Source organism: Pezoporus flaviventris, unplaced genomic scaffold (assembly GCF_033815535.1).
Source record: "Pezoporus flaviventris isolate CSIRO_AGI_PZ_B2104156 unplaced genomic scaffold, CSIRO_AGI_Pfla_v1 ptg000015l, whole genome shotgun sequence".
NCBI classification, from domain to species: Eukaryota; Metazoa; Chordata; class Aves; order Psittaciformes; family Psittacidae; genus Pezoporus; species Pezoporus flaviventris.
Window position 1 is genome coordinate 2758971 of NW_026892563.1, and position 18013 is coordinate 2776983.

General features: G+C 35.8%; 1 protein-coding gene across 3 annotated transcripts in view; it reads right to left on the reverse strand.

Annotated features, from left to right (window-relative positions):
• Positions 1-18013, reverse strand: part of RPS6KA3 (ribosomal protein S6 kinase A3) — a 76208-nt gene that overhangs the window by 36760 nt on the left and 21435 nt on the right. For 2 of the 3 annotated variants that reach the window (XM_061453243.1, XM_061453245.1), the window contains exons 3-4: positions 3419-3535; positions 1128-1209 (exon numbers count right to left, since the gene is read on the reverse strand). In XM_061453243.1, the coding sequence (XP_061309227.1) occupies positions 1128-1209; positions 3419-3535 (199 nt within the window). Of the gene's footprint in view, positions 1-1127; positions 1210-3418; positions 3536-16005; positions 16158-18013 lie in introns of all 3 variants that reach the window. The other variant, XM_061453242.1, reaches the window with a different exon arrangement.

Sequence of the window (18013 nt, forward strand, 5' to 3'; positions counted from 1 at the left end):
ACGTGCCACAAAACACAGAGGAATCAAGATATAGGAAACTGTTCAAAAAACACTTTTACCCTCTGTAATAGTTTTAAGTGAAAGCCATACATAATGAAATTTGTGAGACATTCTGCACTAGCTCTTAAGCAGAAAAACTTCAAGTAACCATTTTAGCAGAAGTTCACAGTTCCATGTGAATTTTGTTCCCTCCATTATTCCATGAATACTTTCAGATGAAAGCATGTATTAAAATTGCAAATCAATATCATAATCAACAACATAGATGAAGTACTGTAAATTGTTGGAACTATCCCCTAATTATTATTGCAATTTCAGTGCAGGCAAGAGTTGAAGAACTACAAATAGATAGAAGTATTAAAAAATGTTATAAAGCAACGAATACACATCCTGGTTAAGGGATTACTGTGAATGATCACTTTCATTCAATCTACAGTAAAAGAGAGATTGTTTTTTTTTCTTCCCCTGATAGAATTCTCCAGGACAGAATTGAGATTGTTCAGGTTTAAACCTGTTACTCATACCATTCAAGACTAAACCACACAAGAAACAAAACAATTTGCAACTCATTTTTGATCAAGTAACTTAGACGATCAACTTTAGATTTTATCAAATACAGCCTACATCCAGAAATAGTGCCAAAAGTTTTGGGAAAATGTACTGGATATTCCTATTTTACAGAAACACTTAAACTCCCGCGCTTAGAACTTTTAGAATAAAACAGATGATATAATGCACTTTTAAATATCATGACCTAAATATAAACTGAGCAAAAGGCATTAACTGTATCCTTGGTGATACACAGCAAATAAAAAAAGGAAGGATATTAAGTTTCAAATAACAGCTCAGGAGCAAGTCAGCTGGCAGATGTAACACAACTACTCTATTAAACCACCACCACCTAATGAATTTAGCATGGAAAGGAACCTACTTTCCCCTGTAACTATCAATACAGTACTGCTGTATTGTAAACCCTGAAGGATTAAGTAAACAAAGCAGTGTATTCTGCTATTTGCCCTTTGATAAAAGAAAGTTCTGAGACAAAATCTGTAGAACAGCACATGTGTAAAGATGCTTTTGTATAATGTCACAGATTTTTGTTTTTCTCTCTTTCTAACAGTGCTTACCTTTCAAGGTGGCCTTTTTCAACACCTTCATTGCATAAAGCTGTCTAGCATCTGATCCTGAGATTTTTTTGACTAGAAAGACCTGTATTGAAAATTAAAAAGAATTCTTAAAAGAAAATAAAGGCAAGTCAGATCAATATACTTTGCTGTGAAATTCAAGTAGTCAGTATTACTTCAGGGAAACTCAACCCAACAGCTTTAGATTCTGCAAAGCCAAACAAAAATTTCCTTGCAATTTTTCATATTATTCCTTCATTTCATAATATAAAAGGTTCTTTAAAGACAGTCTGCCAAATTAACTTCAGGTTAACTTAATTGATTTCAGTGAGTAAAAGAAAGAATGAATTGAGATTCTCTAAGAAGTTGAAAGAAATTTGAAAAGAAATTCAGCCCTTAAATATTAATATCTAAATAGTTTTGTCTTATTAAAATTCATAAGACAGCATAGCAAATGTGCTACTAAAATAATTGTCAGATATGAAGATAAATGTGTGTACAAAAGTTGATCCAGAAAACTGTATGAATCAATGCATAACAAAATAATTAAAAAAACCTCCAAACATACAAAATTATAAGAATCAACCTCTTGCATTGCAAAAACATTTTTTTATGACATACTTAGGACGAGTTTGCACATACCAATAAAGAGCAACCAGCCCCAATTTAAGTGTGTCTCATTTCCTTCTTCAGTGCAATGCGATTTCTTGAGGGGGGTTCTTTTTAATATCCTTAATAGAAAATTAATTCTAGTAGAGCCAGTTTTTAGATTTAAAGTGAAGAATAAAAACAAATAAACCTGCCACAGGTTTTCTGGTTATTTATGTAAAAGCATAGAGATATGTTGTGGTATATGAAAATATTAAACAAGTTATATGAAATTAGATTTATGTCTGGTTTTGTATATAGTTCTCACTTAATGTTAATATCCCTTTGCATTATCAAGGGATTACAAAAACATCAAGAGACCTTGAAAAGCATGCAGAATTAGTCTTTTTAGACTGAATGGAAAGCAGTGACATCTTCGCAAATTGTTAGAAAAAAGGGATTATGTGTTTTACAATATTATTCCTTTTTGCATAAAGGTTTAAAGAATCGAGGACAAAACTGGCATCTTTTGCAATACTTTGAGTCAGCTAAACAGTTAATTATTTTTCTCTTTTGCACATCCCCCCTTATAGCACTGAATTTAGTAATATCAACAAAATAAAAGGAATTGCTGAAATTATGTATTAGCTTACATTTCCTTTCCCCGAATGATTTACTTTTCCTGATCTGAAGATTTCCAAGTAAAAACTTGGTTATGATTCTGGATGAAATCAAACAACGTAAGAAACCACTCTGGGATCAGGTTTCTCAGTGAATTCTTACCAGTTCAAGTGGTACAGTTTCTAGACTTGCAGATTTCCAGGCTGAACTTGAACTGCTACTGCAATAACATGACTAACAGCAAGTTTCTACTACCAGATGAGAATTGGACTGATTATTCTCATTTTCTCCCATATCCAAAATGGATCTGGCATCATATGCCAGAGCTTACACATCACATTCAGAATTACATTTAAGGCTGAAAATGGATATAAAGGCTCTGTTGTCTTACACTGCATATTGCATTCTGTCTCAATGATCTATCTTGCCACATGTTCGCTTCAGAGTTGGATTTGGACAAGTGAAAATATGACATACAGCTATTGAGATATCAGTGTGGACATTTGGACAGTACTCATTACAGGCTAGAAACACCGAGTCTTTAACTGATCTTGAACTAAATATCAAAGTACACTGTGCCTTAACCAAATTATGCAGATAATGCCTACCATGAACATGACTAGGGCATATCATGTTTAATTCATTAGCCATTATTGCCTAAAATATGCTCTTTATAATTCCAAACTGCCACAAAAATAAATTCTGCCTATAGCTTCTGTACTGGTGATGACCTACCATTAGCAAGCTAACAAATTGGAATAGTTATTAAAAAAACCTTTCAACCCTCACCTCCCTCTCAAACATAAAAGAGTAGTTATAGAAAAATGACATTCCATTTTAACAGTGAATACCCAATTATTTCATATCAAGCTGATTTTTCTATGGAACTTCAAGATCTACATATTACACAAACTAGAAAAAAAAATTACTGCTTTATAAAAAGATCTGACACAAGTACAGGGGTTAGTTAGCACTAACTTTCAAAACTGCCTTAATGCAAAATTGTGGCTGTTCTAAATATTTCCCTCCTAACATTATTCAATGCTGTATTCCTGAAAATTGGCTCCACAAAAGCTGTTACCAACCTTTCCAAAGGATCCTTGTCCTAGTACTTTCAGAAGTTCAAATTGTGAAGGGTCTGCTTTCTCATGTCCTTCCTTTACATGGTGAGTTATTGCAATTTCTTTGATATTTCCTTCTTCCTGACAGAGGAAAAGAACGGAATGAATGATACTAGTGGTGTATCTTCCTAAAATGTTTATAAATTCCCAGTATGTGGAAAAAAACAGTAACTCTGAATCCAACCAACTACATGATCCTAAATGTAGATGTAAAACACTGAGCAATGCTATTTGCATAATTAACACACACACAAAACAATTATATCTGTCACAAAAGGCAATATTAGTTCAGTAACAATGTGGATTAAACTTTTAGGGATGCATTAGAATCCAGACGTAACAGAGTGGACAATACAAGTTGACAATGCCAAAGCTTTTGTGCTTAGGCCCATACTGTTTAGTTTATAATCTCCATTCCAGATTCACAACCCGTTAATGGAAAACAATCTTCTTAAGAATTTAGTCCTCTTAAATCACATATAAAATGCACGAAATGGACCTAGGTTGGCAAAGCCCTCCTTTTTTACACTTGAATGAGCACCACTATGCTGCAGTGATGCCAATTCTCACTTTTACATGACAGTGTAAGACTCAAGACATTTCCATGCAATGCAGCACACCCTCTACCCCCATTTCAGCCGCACTAAACTCTTCACATGCCACTGAGAAAATTCTTGTGATAAAAGGAATCACATTTGCTCTCTTACTGAAGAGAGACTATTCTATAAAAGCTTCCCGTCTTCAGCATTTCCCCTTCTGTAAGAAACTGGTCACCAGAAAGCTTTAACACACAGTGAATCTTCCAGTCTTTTTGTGTTCTGCACTTAAGTCGGCATTGTCTGCACAGAACTTAAAAAATCCCCTGAAAAGCAATGCTTCCTGTCACACAAGGAAAGAATTTCAGAACTTATAGGCAACTGTTCAGAAGTAAAAACCTGTATTTTTATCAATGCCATATGAAGAACTATCAAGGTATTACATGCAATCTGACCTAAGGAACACTAAGTCAACTTTGATAATGCAAACATACTAACTTCAACTTTTTGTGCATTCTCTTTCTATTCCTTCTATGGCGATAGCAGATAAAATAAATCTGAGAACACTTTTCCCCTATTTAATGATGAAGTCTCAGATCTGTTTCGCAGAATTGACTAGCTGAGGTTGAAAGGGACCTCTGGAAATCATCTGGCCTAATCCCACCACTCAAGCACACCCACCTAGACCAGGACCTTGTCCAAGCAGCTTCTGAGTATCTCCAAGGATGGTGACTCCACAACCCCCCTGGGCAACCTGTGCTAGGGCTCAGTCACCTTCACAGTGAAAAAATGTTTCCTGATGTTCAGGGGGAACCTCCTACCTTTCAGTTTGTGCCCACTGTCTCTGATCCCGTCACTAAGCATTGATGAAAAGAGCCTGGCTCTGTCCTCATTGCACCCTCCCTTCAGGTTGGTCAATTATGATTTCACCTTTGTGAATCCATACTGACTAACTCCAGTTACCTTTTTGTCCTTTTGTCCATGGAAATGGTTTCCAAGATTAGTTGTCCTATCACCATTCCAGGGATGAAGGTATGCCTGACCATTCTGGAGCTCCCTGGGTCCTCCTCCTCTTTTTTAAAGATAGGAGTGATATTTGCCTTCCTTCAGTCCTCAGGCACCTCTCCCAGCCACTGTGAACACTGGAATATAATCAAGAGTGTCCTCGCAGTGACATCTGCCAGGTCCCTCAGCACTCATGTGTGCATCCTACTGGGACCCATGGACTCTGAAGAGAAAATGAACATCAGCTGGCTTCAGTGTGAGCTCACAGCCCAGAAAGCCTACCGCATCCTGGGCTGCATCAAGAGGAGCGTGACCAGCAGGTCCAAGGAGGTGATCCTGCCCCTTTACTCTGCTCTCATGAGACCTCACTTGGAGTATTGTGTACAGTTCTGGTGTCCTCAACATAAAAAGAACATGGAACTGTTGGAACAAGTCCAGGAGAGGGCCACGAGGATGATCAGGGGACTGGAGCACCTCCCCTGTGAAGACAGGCTGAGAAAGTTGGGGCTGTTCAGCCTGGAGAAGAGAAGGCTGCATGGAGACCTCCTAGCAGCCTTCCAGTATCTGAAGGGGGTCTACACGGATGCTGGAGAGGGACTCTTCACTAGGGACTGTAGTGATAGGACAAGGGGTAATGTGTTCAAACTTAAACAGGGGAAGTTTAGACTGGATACAAGGAAGAAGTTCTTTACTGTAAGGATGGTGAGGCACTGGAATAGGTTGCCCAGGGAGGCTGTGAATGCTCCATCCCTGGTGGTGTTCAAGGCCAGGTTGGACAGAGCCTTGGGTGGCATGGTTCAGTGGGAGGTGTCCCTGCCCATGGCAGGGGGGTTGGTACTAGATGATCTTAAGGTCCTTTCCAACCCTAACTATTCTATGATTCTATGACTTCTGTATGCTCAGTTTGCTTAAGTATTCTCTGACCTGACCCTTTTCCATCAAGTGTATGTCTTCCTTTCTCCAGACTTTCCCTTTATCTCTATGTGCCAAAATGTGCACTAACTGGTTCTGGTGATGAGGTAGCAGAGGCAGCATTCTAAAGCTGTGCTTCTGAAGCACTAATTTATATATATTTTCAAGTATTTAGCAAAATCTATGTGCATGAATTATTGCTGAAAATATCCTTTTGTATCTGATCATTTCAGTACCATGTGTACGTGCACAGCAAGTGCATGCACATCAGCACGCTCAAACACATACTTCTCTTAGATCAACATTTCTCTTTCAAAATATTTTTTTCAATAGATTCCAAAGTTGGAAACAAACCACATGTTATAAATCCTGAGCATGTATGTATGCCAGAGTGTGTATTTATACAAAAAAATCAGATGTAAATTTTGAAAGAATGAATGCATCATCCCAGCAACTTTAAAAATTGGAAGGTGAAAAAACATATTTTAAGACATTGTAAAGAACGTAAACATTGTAAAGAACTTGCACTTGTCTTGGGTGTTCTAAATCTAAGATGACCAGTAAGGATAGATGCTAGTTTCCATTGTAATACAGACAAAATTTTGCATGCGTGTACATGTATGCATGCTGTGTACTACTCCTAATAAGCTTAAAATTCCTTTCTTCTTTCAGGTGAAAATGCTACGCTCATTAACTCAAGGCTGAATCCTTACAGAATTTGAAAGAAATCCTGATTCATTCTATTTGTCAAGGGAACTGTTTGCTGGTGGACATTTGTATTTTCATCTTTTACATTAGTATATGATCAGCTGCATTACATACTACTTAAACCACCCACTGCAATTTTAAAGAATCCCAGCGGAAGAACAGCACAGTGGAACAGATTGCCAAGTATTTTTACTTCAAATACTTTGTTCCATTTCTGCTGAACTGTTTCATCTATTAGCTCTCTAGATATCCTGGCGAAGTGAAAAATGTGTGAAACAGAACTTCCTCAAATCCTTCTCTTATCTACTTAGACTCAGGGACACAGAATGATCAGGCAGACACATTTGCTTTAAAAGCATCACAGAATGTAACAAAAACAAGAAATGAAGAAGACAGATATTAACTTGTTCTCTATACACAAACAAAAATAATTTTTGAATGCAATGTAATTATTATGCAACCAACTTTCCAGTGGTTATTTTGGGCACCCTCTAAAAAAATCCCCAAACAACAAAACAAACCCAAAACCAAACCACCACTTCGCATTCCTGATACTAACAGAATATTCCCAGTCTTCACAGTTTCTCAGGGTTCAGATACACTTCAGTCTTTATAGGCAGACCTTACACAAGTCTTTTAAACAAAATGGAACTCGGATAACTTTAGTAGCTTGTCCATTACATACATCTAGGAGCAAGATTTATTATAATTACCACAAATTTGCAGTTTCCTTTTTTGACATAATTGCAGAACGTTTGTTATTTTAACCTAAACTATTTCCCAAATGCAGTTAAAAATATAAAAGCTAAACCTTTTATAGAAATGAAAATTATATGCAGAAGTAATCAACCCTCACTGCACCCACTATCTACCTCAATTAAAATACAAGCCTTTCACACTGTAGAAAGCAATGTCTTTCTTAGCCAACTGTACTAATTACAGTAGTTGATAGATGTTGTCTTACAGCAAACTGGAAGAGAAGCCAGCTGTTCAGTTTGGTACTGAATTTGTCTTAAACTCCACCTCTAATCATTCCCTGATACTTGGAAAAACACCAACATTGCCCTATATGATGAATTCAAATTAAATGAGATTACATATAGGGTGCTAAAAGACTCTGATCCTCCTCTCCTTTATTCCATTCCTTGACAACTTTCACACCACTACAGACACTCACACCAGTGATCTGGCTGCTGCAGTGGTGTGATCTTCTTTACAGTTATAACAACAATACTGTCTATATTTTATTTGTTATTTATAAACTTGTAAAGCTCCCCTCTCTCAAGCCTTCTCTTGCAGCAGTGTCTAAATAAAAGTGCCAAGACATAAATTTCTAGCCACATAGCTGCATTACATCCTTCTTCACACTGCAAAGTAAAACTGTCACAGAAAGCCACATTTAAAAAAAAAAAACAAATAAAAACAAATAAAAACAAACTCAACACCCATGTTTGTCAACTTAAAAGTGGTTGCTACTGGCTTCTGTTACCATGAAGCTAAATATATAATACAAGGAAACAAACAGAAGGTAACATTACTTTTGAGTTTCCTTAACATTTCCTTAACAGTATAATAGTGTTAAATCAACACTGGCCTAGAAAGGAAGTGACAAACAAGTACCGGTATTTCAGAATAAAGCTTTTAACAAGGTACAGTCACAATATATGTCTGTGCACAGGAATTCATACCTACATAGGAAAGAACACTGGATGGACACAGACAAATCAAACGTAGAACAGAAAAGCTTAAAAAAGGGGGGGGGGGGGGCAGCATGAGCACCAAGTGTGAATCATTTTTCTCTTTAAGAATCAGCTGCAAATTAGAATAGAAAACATACCTGTAGGGAGATTAAAAAAAAAAAAAAAATTAGGACGCATACCTTCTAGGCAAGCAGTGAAAAACTATTTGAGCATTATTAGGCTATAAAGAATAACAAAAAAAATTGTATTTTTAGGTACTTTATGAAAACTTAAATGCTCATTTTTTTCTAGTAACTGAATTTATGTGAATTTCTTTTATGTTTACTTTTTAATTCAAGACAAACTCTGCTGTAACATAAAATACTTGTATTTGTTTCTGAGATCTTATTACAGGAACAACTAGATAATGTATTAAAAGGAAACTGGACTTCAAACACTTAAGGAAGCAGAAGTAGAAGAGCCTCACCAGGTAAGCATTTCTCTGTAGTAAGGAAAAAGCTCAGAAAAGCAAGAGAAAAATGTGAGTTTATATATATATAGAATCCATTCATTTAGCCTTCAGATTTCTGAATTTTCAGTAGGAGATCTGAAAATGATTCTACGCATAAAGAAATGGCGCACGCAGAGCTTGATGGCATAGCACTTTGCTTGCTTTACAGAAATGTTTTTACCTCAGAACGTTTTTTTTTTTTTAAGCGGTATGTACTAGGGACAACCACAAAGCCAGTCTGGGGCTAGTAAACTGATGTATCTCTGATATATCCTAGTATATCTCCCATATACTAGGAGAATTGCCAGAATTTAAGTAGCACCTCAAAAAAACATATAATTATTCTTAGTCTACAAATTTTATATACAGAGGACAGAGAAACAACCAACCAAAGACTAGAATAATAATACTAAAAAAAGTTTAACTCTGTGCTCTGACACCGACAAAATAATCCACAAGGAAAAATGTTCAGGATCATCTAAATAGATGGCACAAGATCATATTTATGTGCTTACTAATATCAGAAAGAGGAAGGCCATCCAGAACAAGGAAAATTAACACATCCAAACACCACAGCGGTCCTGCCACATCTAAAATTCTCAAATTCAGGTATTTGAATAAACACATAAGCAAAGCGTGAACATCACAATGAGAAGTGCTAGACAAAGAAATTCCAAAACACTGGGACAGAAAGGGGAAATTTGGGAAGAATGTTACCTTACTTTCAAAGATGTGTAAGAATTAGATGTGAATTGACTTAAGCAGAACATCAAAGAGTAAGTTGGTTAAGTCATGTATGGAATGTTTACTTATGAAAGGTAGCCCTGGAAGACAGATTCCTCCTTTTCTGGGTACTCTAATAATGTGAATATGAGTAAAAATATTTTAAACACTTAAGTCTTTATGATAACATATTTTAGATAACTGTTAACAAAAGAGCAACTAGTTCATCAGCTTCACAATGAGTGACAAAGATCTGAGTACACACTCTTCAATATACTGTATGTGTAAGTTAGAATTACGGTATGTATAGATTATACCAAAGGGGAAAAGAGCAGTTATCTAAAAAATAAAGTTTTACAGCAATAGTAATAATGGAATGTATATTTAAATTGTTCCTATACATGAGTGACATTTAACGGGCATAGTCATGAAGTGACTTAGAATTGGAAAGGTAAGAAAAAACACAACAAAACATTTATAACTTCAGATATCCAAAGCATTCAGGTCAAATAGCATGTTGACTCTGAAAGTAAACTAGACCCACCCTGAAAAGAAATACTGACTGCATCATCTCTGCTGTCAGCCTCACTGAAATTAAACTAAAATCAGATGAAACACAAAGTTAACCAAAACCAAGATATCCAAAGGTAAGATCTCTAACAGAGATACGCACGCACAACATGCCAGGAAGGTTTTATTTGATAACAACAGTGTGGGTTTAAAAAAAAAAATAAATATTTGTGCTCAACTATGCACAGAATAACAACTGGCAGCTTATTTTCAATAATATCAAAAGCAAATTTGTATGTGCAGTATCTGCTATTAGTACCTATAGATTAAGGCTTTCTGAAAGAACATTCTATTTTTAACATGCTAAAATACTTCAAAAGGATTGGCATTACATTTTTGATTACACTAATGCCTGCTGTTGTGGAAAATGGATGTTCTTGTTTGATGACAGAATAAATGGCTCCATTATAACCACATTTCACCAGGAAGCTTTAACAATTTCAGAAACAGATGAGAAAATTCTCTTTCTAAAAAAGTTCATGTATGGATTTAGAAAGTCCCAGAAGTTCTTAAGTGAAATACATGATAAATAACTATAACCTATCTTGAAACCTTTGCATCAGGAAGGGGATATTAAAGATAACACACAACATCCGTATTCTGTTAATAAAAGGGACAGAACTGACTGCAAAACAACTTGCATGGGTCACTTTGCCACAAAATGAAGTAGTACCTAAATGTAGGTGAAAATCTCATGGAAGTGATGAAATAACTGACATAAAAAAGGAGCAAGAACACTATCCTCCACATTCATTTTAAATAAACCCTCTTAATTGTGCAACATGATTTCTGGACAAGAAAATACCATAGTATGCTTGCTTTTGGACTTGAGAAACAACTTGTTGCCTCTCAGTAGGGATTTTAAATAAACCGCATTTTTCTATTAAGAGGCACAGATGACTAGGACAGACATGTCTATACACAAATTGAATTCATCAAAACTCGTGGAGAAACGTGGGATTTCCAACAAATCGTTAGGCTGGTCCTATGCTCCAAAAAGTCCTTCCTGGACAGCAAACACAGCTGACATGCTGACCATAAACTGATTTTAATGGGACGTGTCCCTGTCCATGGCAGGGTGGTTAGAACCCCCCTGGATCTTAAGGCCCTTTTCAACCCTTACTATTCTATGATTCTATGATTTAAGACTTTGACTTAAGGTAAATGTTAGACAAACAGATTAACAAATTTTAATCTCATGGATAATTAAAATCTAATATCTTAGCCAGGTTAAGTAACTACTGAAGGAATTAATTTTATTACTGATATTCCTGGTTCCAACATTACCCAGGTTTCACTTTCATCCATTAATTTTGTTCTGCTCTTTACAGAGTTAAGAAGGTACAATCAGAAGCATCTTCTACATATAGTTACTTACAGACATAAATTATGAGTTAATTTGTCCGTTACAATAAGTAAGAGTTTGTTCAGGTTTTTTGGTGTAAAGTGACCTTCAAGCTCCTATTCTTGTAAGGTCTTCTCAGAATAGTTTTTTTATTTTTAATACTTGATTTTTAATGTTATTTTGGAAGTCCAAGTCCCTGCTAGACAAAGCATTAATGGACTGATAGAGCAATAGCCCCATACTACTATCCACAATCTTCCTCCCTCGACCTGCAGTGACTGCAGTTGCCAAGGCACTGACTGTGAGCGTTCAGTCATACTGCTAGTCCTTTCAGAGTTGCTGCCCTACCCAAGTAAAGTCACTTCCCCATATTGTCCAAGATACTTTGTTCCTAATATACAGTTCGGCATTTAACTGTGCCCATATTGGTATTTTTAACACTCCTTGTGGAAGGACACAATTAATACATAAAAAAATGTTGGTTGGATCCCACTAGAAACTCTTCCAGGAACTGTTTCATGACAATTTTCTGTTTAAAGATTTTTAACCAGGATTAAAATCTGTTTTATATTTATTTTGTATAGTGATAATTTAAATATGAGAAACAGCCACAATCACCACTAAGTAAGTTCACAATTCTGGATTTTCAACTTCTATACAGTCAGGAACCAGAAAGAGAGAGAGGGATAAAAAATAGATCTTTCTGCTAGTTTTAATCACAACAACTAAGTCAGATCTATCTTGCCAGTGCTGGTGAATACCCCCTTACACATTAGCCATTTTTCAAGATAAGATGACAGCCCTAAAATAAATTTTAGTACTGAGTTACTGAAATAAATATACAGATATCCCAACAGTATTAAAGTGCAAACCTTTTCCTCTAATACAGGTAATAGTCATTTTTATCAGTGTACAGGACAGTTTGTAGAGTACTTCCCTGTAATACTGTTCAACTTCAATTAATCAATTTTAATTTTTCTGACAAACTCACTGTGGTATCAGTTTATGCTACTGACCACACAACTTTCAAAAAAAAAAATAAATCCAATTAGTAAAGATCAATTGCAATCTTATTTTCCACATGAAAGTTGAGCAGCAGTAAGAATACTGTTTTTATCAGTTTTCATTTGTTAATATTAGGTACATAGCTACCTAGATTTTTCCATTTTCATTACGGAAGTAGCAGCTTTGTTTTCACCCCTCTCAATATCTTTCAGGAACATTTTGCTTCCTCTAGACAAATGTTTGCTCTTGAGACACACGTACAAGATAAGGCTGAAACTAGAAAAATGGATTCCCAGGCAAGTTACTTAACACTGCTCCAGCCACAGCTGCAGGTTTCCTTTTACTACTTTGTTAGCCTTCATTGTACTGATCAGGGCTCTGCTAGACACTGCAAAATATTTGCAAGTATTAGGCAAAATATTTTTCAGTCACAGGCAGAATAACGTTGATTCCTGTAATCAAACAGAAACCATTTTTGAAAAACTGACTATGATATTAAACGTTGGTGCTGAAGTTACATAAAGCAGTTATGTCCTGTAAAGACAGTAAACTTACTGGATATGAAGTGATTTTAAAAGGATGACTCAATGTTGGCACAGTTCCCCAACTCATATACATAATTTCCTTTTCCTCCCCTCCCTTGAGTCAGGAAGTCTCTTAGATACATTTTTACTTTCCCAGCTTGTTATGAGTATAGGATGAATTTTCAGTGTTACCTGAAGAAATAAAAACCCTATGAGCTATGCTTTTTAAAGTAAAAAAAGAGCTAGCAAAATGAAAACTGATTACTTTTACCTTCTGCATTAGGGCTTATGGAAATCTTTATTAAGGTAAAAATGGGAATTAAAAACGTGAACAGTGCACCAGTGTAGGTATTTTTTAAAGTCTTGGACATTCTACATGTATTCTTATGTTCTATACTCATTATACTCCTACCTTTAAATTCAAAGCTGCCTTTAAAAATAAACAATTTTATGTCCAACAAATATTTCACAACCCCCAATTACTTCAGTAAGCAATGTTAGTGAGCTAAACCACGGAATGAAAAAGCCCCACAACATTCCCCATATCTTTGAGTAATATTCAATTTGAGTCACTTAATAGAACTAATGATTACTTAAATGTTCATACACAAACAATTGTTCTATAAAGCTGATTAAAAACGCTGCTTTTGAAGTAGCAATTATTCTAATACAAGCACTGCCATGCATAAAATTAAGTCAAGCTGACTTAAGGATATTCTGTTTATGTTGTCTCTTTTATACTAGTACCAAAGAAAAACAAGACTACAGCAGAAGTAAGCTGTAATTAACGTGGACATTTGAAGTCAGAAATACAGACTTCCATAATTTATGTGTTTGTAAGTTTTTCCATCTTTTTAAAAGAAGCACTTTCAACTGACATCAAATTACTTGTTGACAGAATCTATTGTTTCACCTGACAGAATACAAGATTTCCTAAAAGCAAACCATTTTCAAATGTTTAGTTTCAGGTTTTCTTTTTTATTCTTAAATTGTTAAGTCTCTAAGAGAAAACTAATGTGTGGAGATAATAAAGAAAAATCACTGTATTTATGTATTTGTTCCTTAGTTTCTAGACTTTCTACACTTTCCCATTCCTGGCTTTCTACTACAACTAGAAGGATGTCCACATTTATTCCAGGTAGCCAACTCACATAACGAAAACTGCAGACCTGGTTACCACTGCCAAACTCCTCCCATTCATTTGGTGTTACGGATGAAGCAAGAGAGTAGTTTGAAGAGCAAGTCCTGTCCCAGAGCAACAACTCAAACGATGGATGAGGCCTTTTGGATAAACATAGCTGGCCAAACTGGGAGGATAATTCTGAAGATGCTTTCCCTCCTCAGAATGAAAACACAAAGGCCCAGCCATAAGTAGGACTCTATAAAGAACTGTGAGCAGTAGGCTGTTTAGCAGGTAAAGCTGAGGAATTTCTGTTACCATGTAAAACCTCAGTGTTGGTCACCAAAAGCAGATTTGTATCGCAGCTCTCTCTTGATCAAACACAAGAGAATTATCTTATGAACTAAACTGCATGTCAGCCTTGGAAAAAAAATACTCATTTGATGGAACCTTCATTTCCCAGTAACTTCAATGTAAGTTTTGTTCCTACCTTGTAAGCACTAACATCTCAGACCATTGCAGTTTAAAAAAAAAATAATAAAAAAAATCACATTTTTTAAAGAATCCATGAACATAATCAGCACTTATCTATGGAAGACATGATTCCTGTTTGACTGAGATAATAGCCTAAATATACTCTAACCTTTATATGGGTGAAATCCCTTAGTTCAGTCTGCACTGTGTAGCATTTTAAAATCAACGGAATGTTAACATAATCAAGCTGCCACAGGTAGATAAAACAATATATCTTTTTTTTTTTTTTTAAAATCAGAAAATTCTAAGATATTCCTTTCATATTGCCTGTGGAAAAGAACTCTAATTCAGGACTATGAGCTGATAAATGTTTATTTAACAAGGTTTACATTAAAAAAACACTGTATACAATGAACATTACATTCTATGTTTTACATGTATGTCTTGTTTCAGTGTTTCAGTTACGGCAAGCAAATTAAATTTCATTTTCTAACATATATTGCAAAGTTTAAACCAGTGCATAGGCTAGTAGGTGTTAAATTACTACCCCTTTTCTTTATAAATTACCTGACCTGCTTTACTTAAGATGTTAAGACAATACAACAGAAAGGGGTTTGGGGGGTTAGGTGTGCCTTTTGTTTTGTTTTTTTTTTTTCAATTCCCCTCACTGAAAAGTACTTGCAGACTTACAAGAGGGGAAACATGAAAAGTGACCTAAGTTTTAACAATCAAATGCTTTATCACATATTGCTGCATGTTTACATGTATTGCTGAACAGTTCACAAACAGTGCTCAGGATAACACATTTCTCAAATAGAGTTTTTTCTCAACTTCAGAAAACCCTTTTATGTTTAAATTTATGCTCAACAACAAGACAAATTATACAAATTAAATGTCTGCTATGACTAAATTATTATTTAAAAGCTGAAACAACAATAACATTAGCAAGCAAGGGTGTCGCAATTCCTAGCACCATTTTCAGAAGTATATTTAAAATATTAATAAGCTTGAGTTATTTTAACTGTCACTTCACATATAACCATACTTCACACTTTAAAGCACTACATGAAAATGTAACTATTAAAATAACCACTAAGTATTACTTTAAAAAATGTAAACATTTTTAATGACAATAGACTCAGTGAGAAAACATACAGCTAAGATCATATACTTCTGGAGGAAAAAACAAAGTTTAACAAGTATTTACATACAGGCAAACATTTCCCAACCAGGCAAAATTATCAACAGGTACCCCAAAAACAAGTACAAAACATGAGCACAATACAAGCCTTTTTTTAAGAAAATACAAAAGGATTTGTATTCAAACAGTACTGATCCCAAAGCAGCAAAAGACTACAACTGCCTTGAAATTAGAAGCTTAATTAAAATAAAATGTCCCCTTTTCCCCCTTATTCTTTTAAATAAGAAACTATGCTCACCCGAACAGAACGAGCACGTAGAGCCAGAAACTTAAACATGACTAAGAAACCATGATGTCTAGATTTTCTGACTGAGCGATCATAAGTCTAAGAGGGAAGACCAATCCTGACGTTTTTGCTGTGACCAGCTGTTCCGGCAATTAGAAAATTTCCTGTCAGGCAAGTCAGACACAGTTGGGGGGTGGGGAGAGAGAAGGGAAATAAAAAAAAAAAAAAAAGAAAGAAAACAGATTGATTCTTCCCCCTGCCTGTGGTAAATTTAAACTGGGCAGCAGTGGTATTCATGTTGCTGATGCTGTACAGATCATCACAGGAAACTCAGAGCAGCTTGACTGATAGCAACGTGCTGCTGCAGAGAGTAAGTTATTCTTGGTTCCCAGAAAAGAACAAAAACCATGAACATCTATTTCAGAAATCATGCTACTATGCATCATCTCACTACTTAAGCAGAATAGCAACTATTTTAAGTCCTAAACATGATAACTGTATTTTTATTAATTTTTATTTCACAAAATAAAATATCACAATTTTTTAGACTTCAATGCAGAGAATGCAGTATGTGTATGCTTAATAACTATTTTTATTTACTAATGTTGTTGGAGGACCAACTGACCCTGTTCACAGCCCTTTGAAATACAGCACATAGAAAATGCTATACAGATGTTAGAGGGCTTAGGCCAAGACAGACTGTAGAAACTATTTGAATTGGATCATCCAGCTCCAATATCTGACTTAGACATCAATATTATATTGCTTGTACAGAGCAAAAAATGTCTTAAAGTAATAAATATACATAAGCTTTCATTCAATGTTTAAAAATGAAAACAAACCAACTTCAAATGTTTATAAGAATGAGAATTCAGTCTCATTACTTCAAACAGCTAGAGATGAAGTTTATTTGATCTCTCTTTAGATTTAGTACATAGGGTATTTTTCTGAATATTAACAGTGTCTCTAGCTTTTTTGATATTGACTAAAACCACTGAATTACACAGTGCATGCACTATTAGAATATGGAGCAAAAAGGTTTCTCTTCAAAGAATAAATAAAGGCAAGTAACAATATTTAGTCTAAGGTATATAGAAGTACTCAGCTACAAACAGATCCAGGTGATTCCATTTAGTGACTCTGTACCAAAGTGCAGGAAAATACAGTGCTTCTTCCTGCATAAGAAGCTAAAAGAGATAACCCTCCAAACTACATCACTTGATTGGGTTCCAACACATACCTGGAATACTATGGGTGTTTTTAGATTTTAATTCCTCTTCAGAAGACAAAGACAGTAATTTATTAAAGTGACAAAACATGTTGCTTCTATCTCTGCCACATCCTGGCTGCATACAGTATCAGTTTCTAACTTTGCTTTTAAAACCTGGATTACATGTCTTCCCAGTGTGAGCAAAGACCCAGGAAACTACTGACCAGTCAGTCTCACCTCTGCGCCTGGCAAAAACTTGGAGCAGATTCTCCTGGAAGGCATGCTAAGGCAAACGAAAAACAACAAGGTGCTTGGTGACAGCCAGCATGGCTTCACTAAGGGGAAATCCTGCCTGACCAATTTGGTGGCCTTCTATGATGGGGCTATGGAACTGATGGACAAGGGTAGAGCAGTTGAAGCCATCTACCTGGACTTGTGCAAAGCGTTTGACACTGTCCCACATGATATCTTTGTCTCTAAATTGGAGAGACATCAATTTGATAGGTGGACCACTCGGTGGATAAAGAACTGGCTGGAGGGCTGCATGCAAAGAGTTGTGGTCAATGGCTCAGTGTCCAGCTGGAGACCAGTAACGAGTGGTGTCCCTCAGGGATCAGTGTTGGGACCGGTCTTGTTCAAAATCTTTGTCGCTGACATGGACAGTGGGATTGAGGGCGCCCCCAGCCAGTATGCCGATGACAACAAGCTGTGTGGTTCGGTTGATACACTGGAAGGAAGGAATGCCATCCAGAGGAACCTTGACACACTTGTGAGGTGGGCTGGTGCCAACCTCATGAAATTTAACCATGC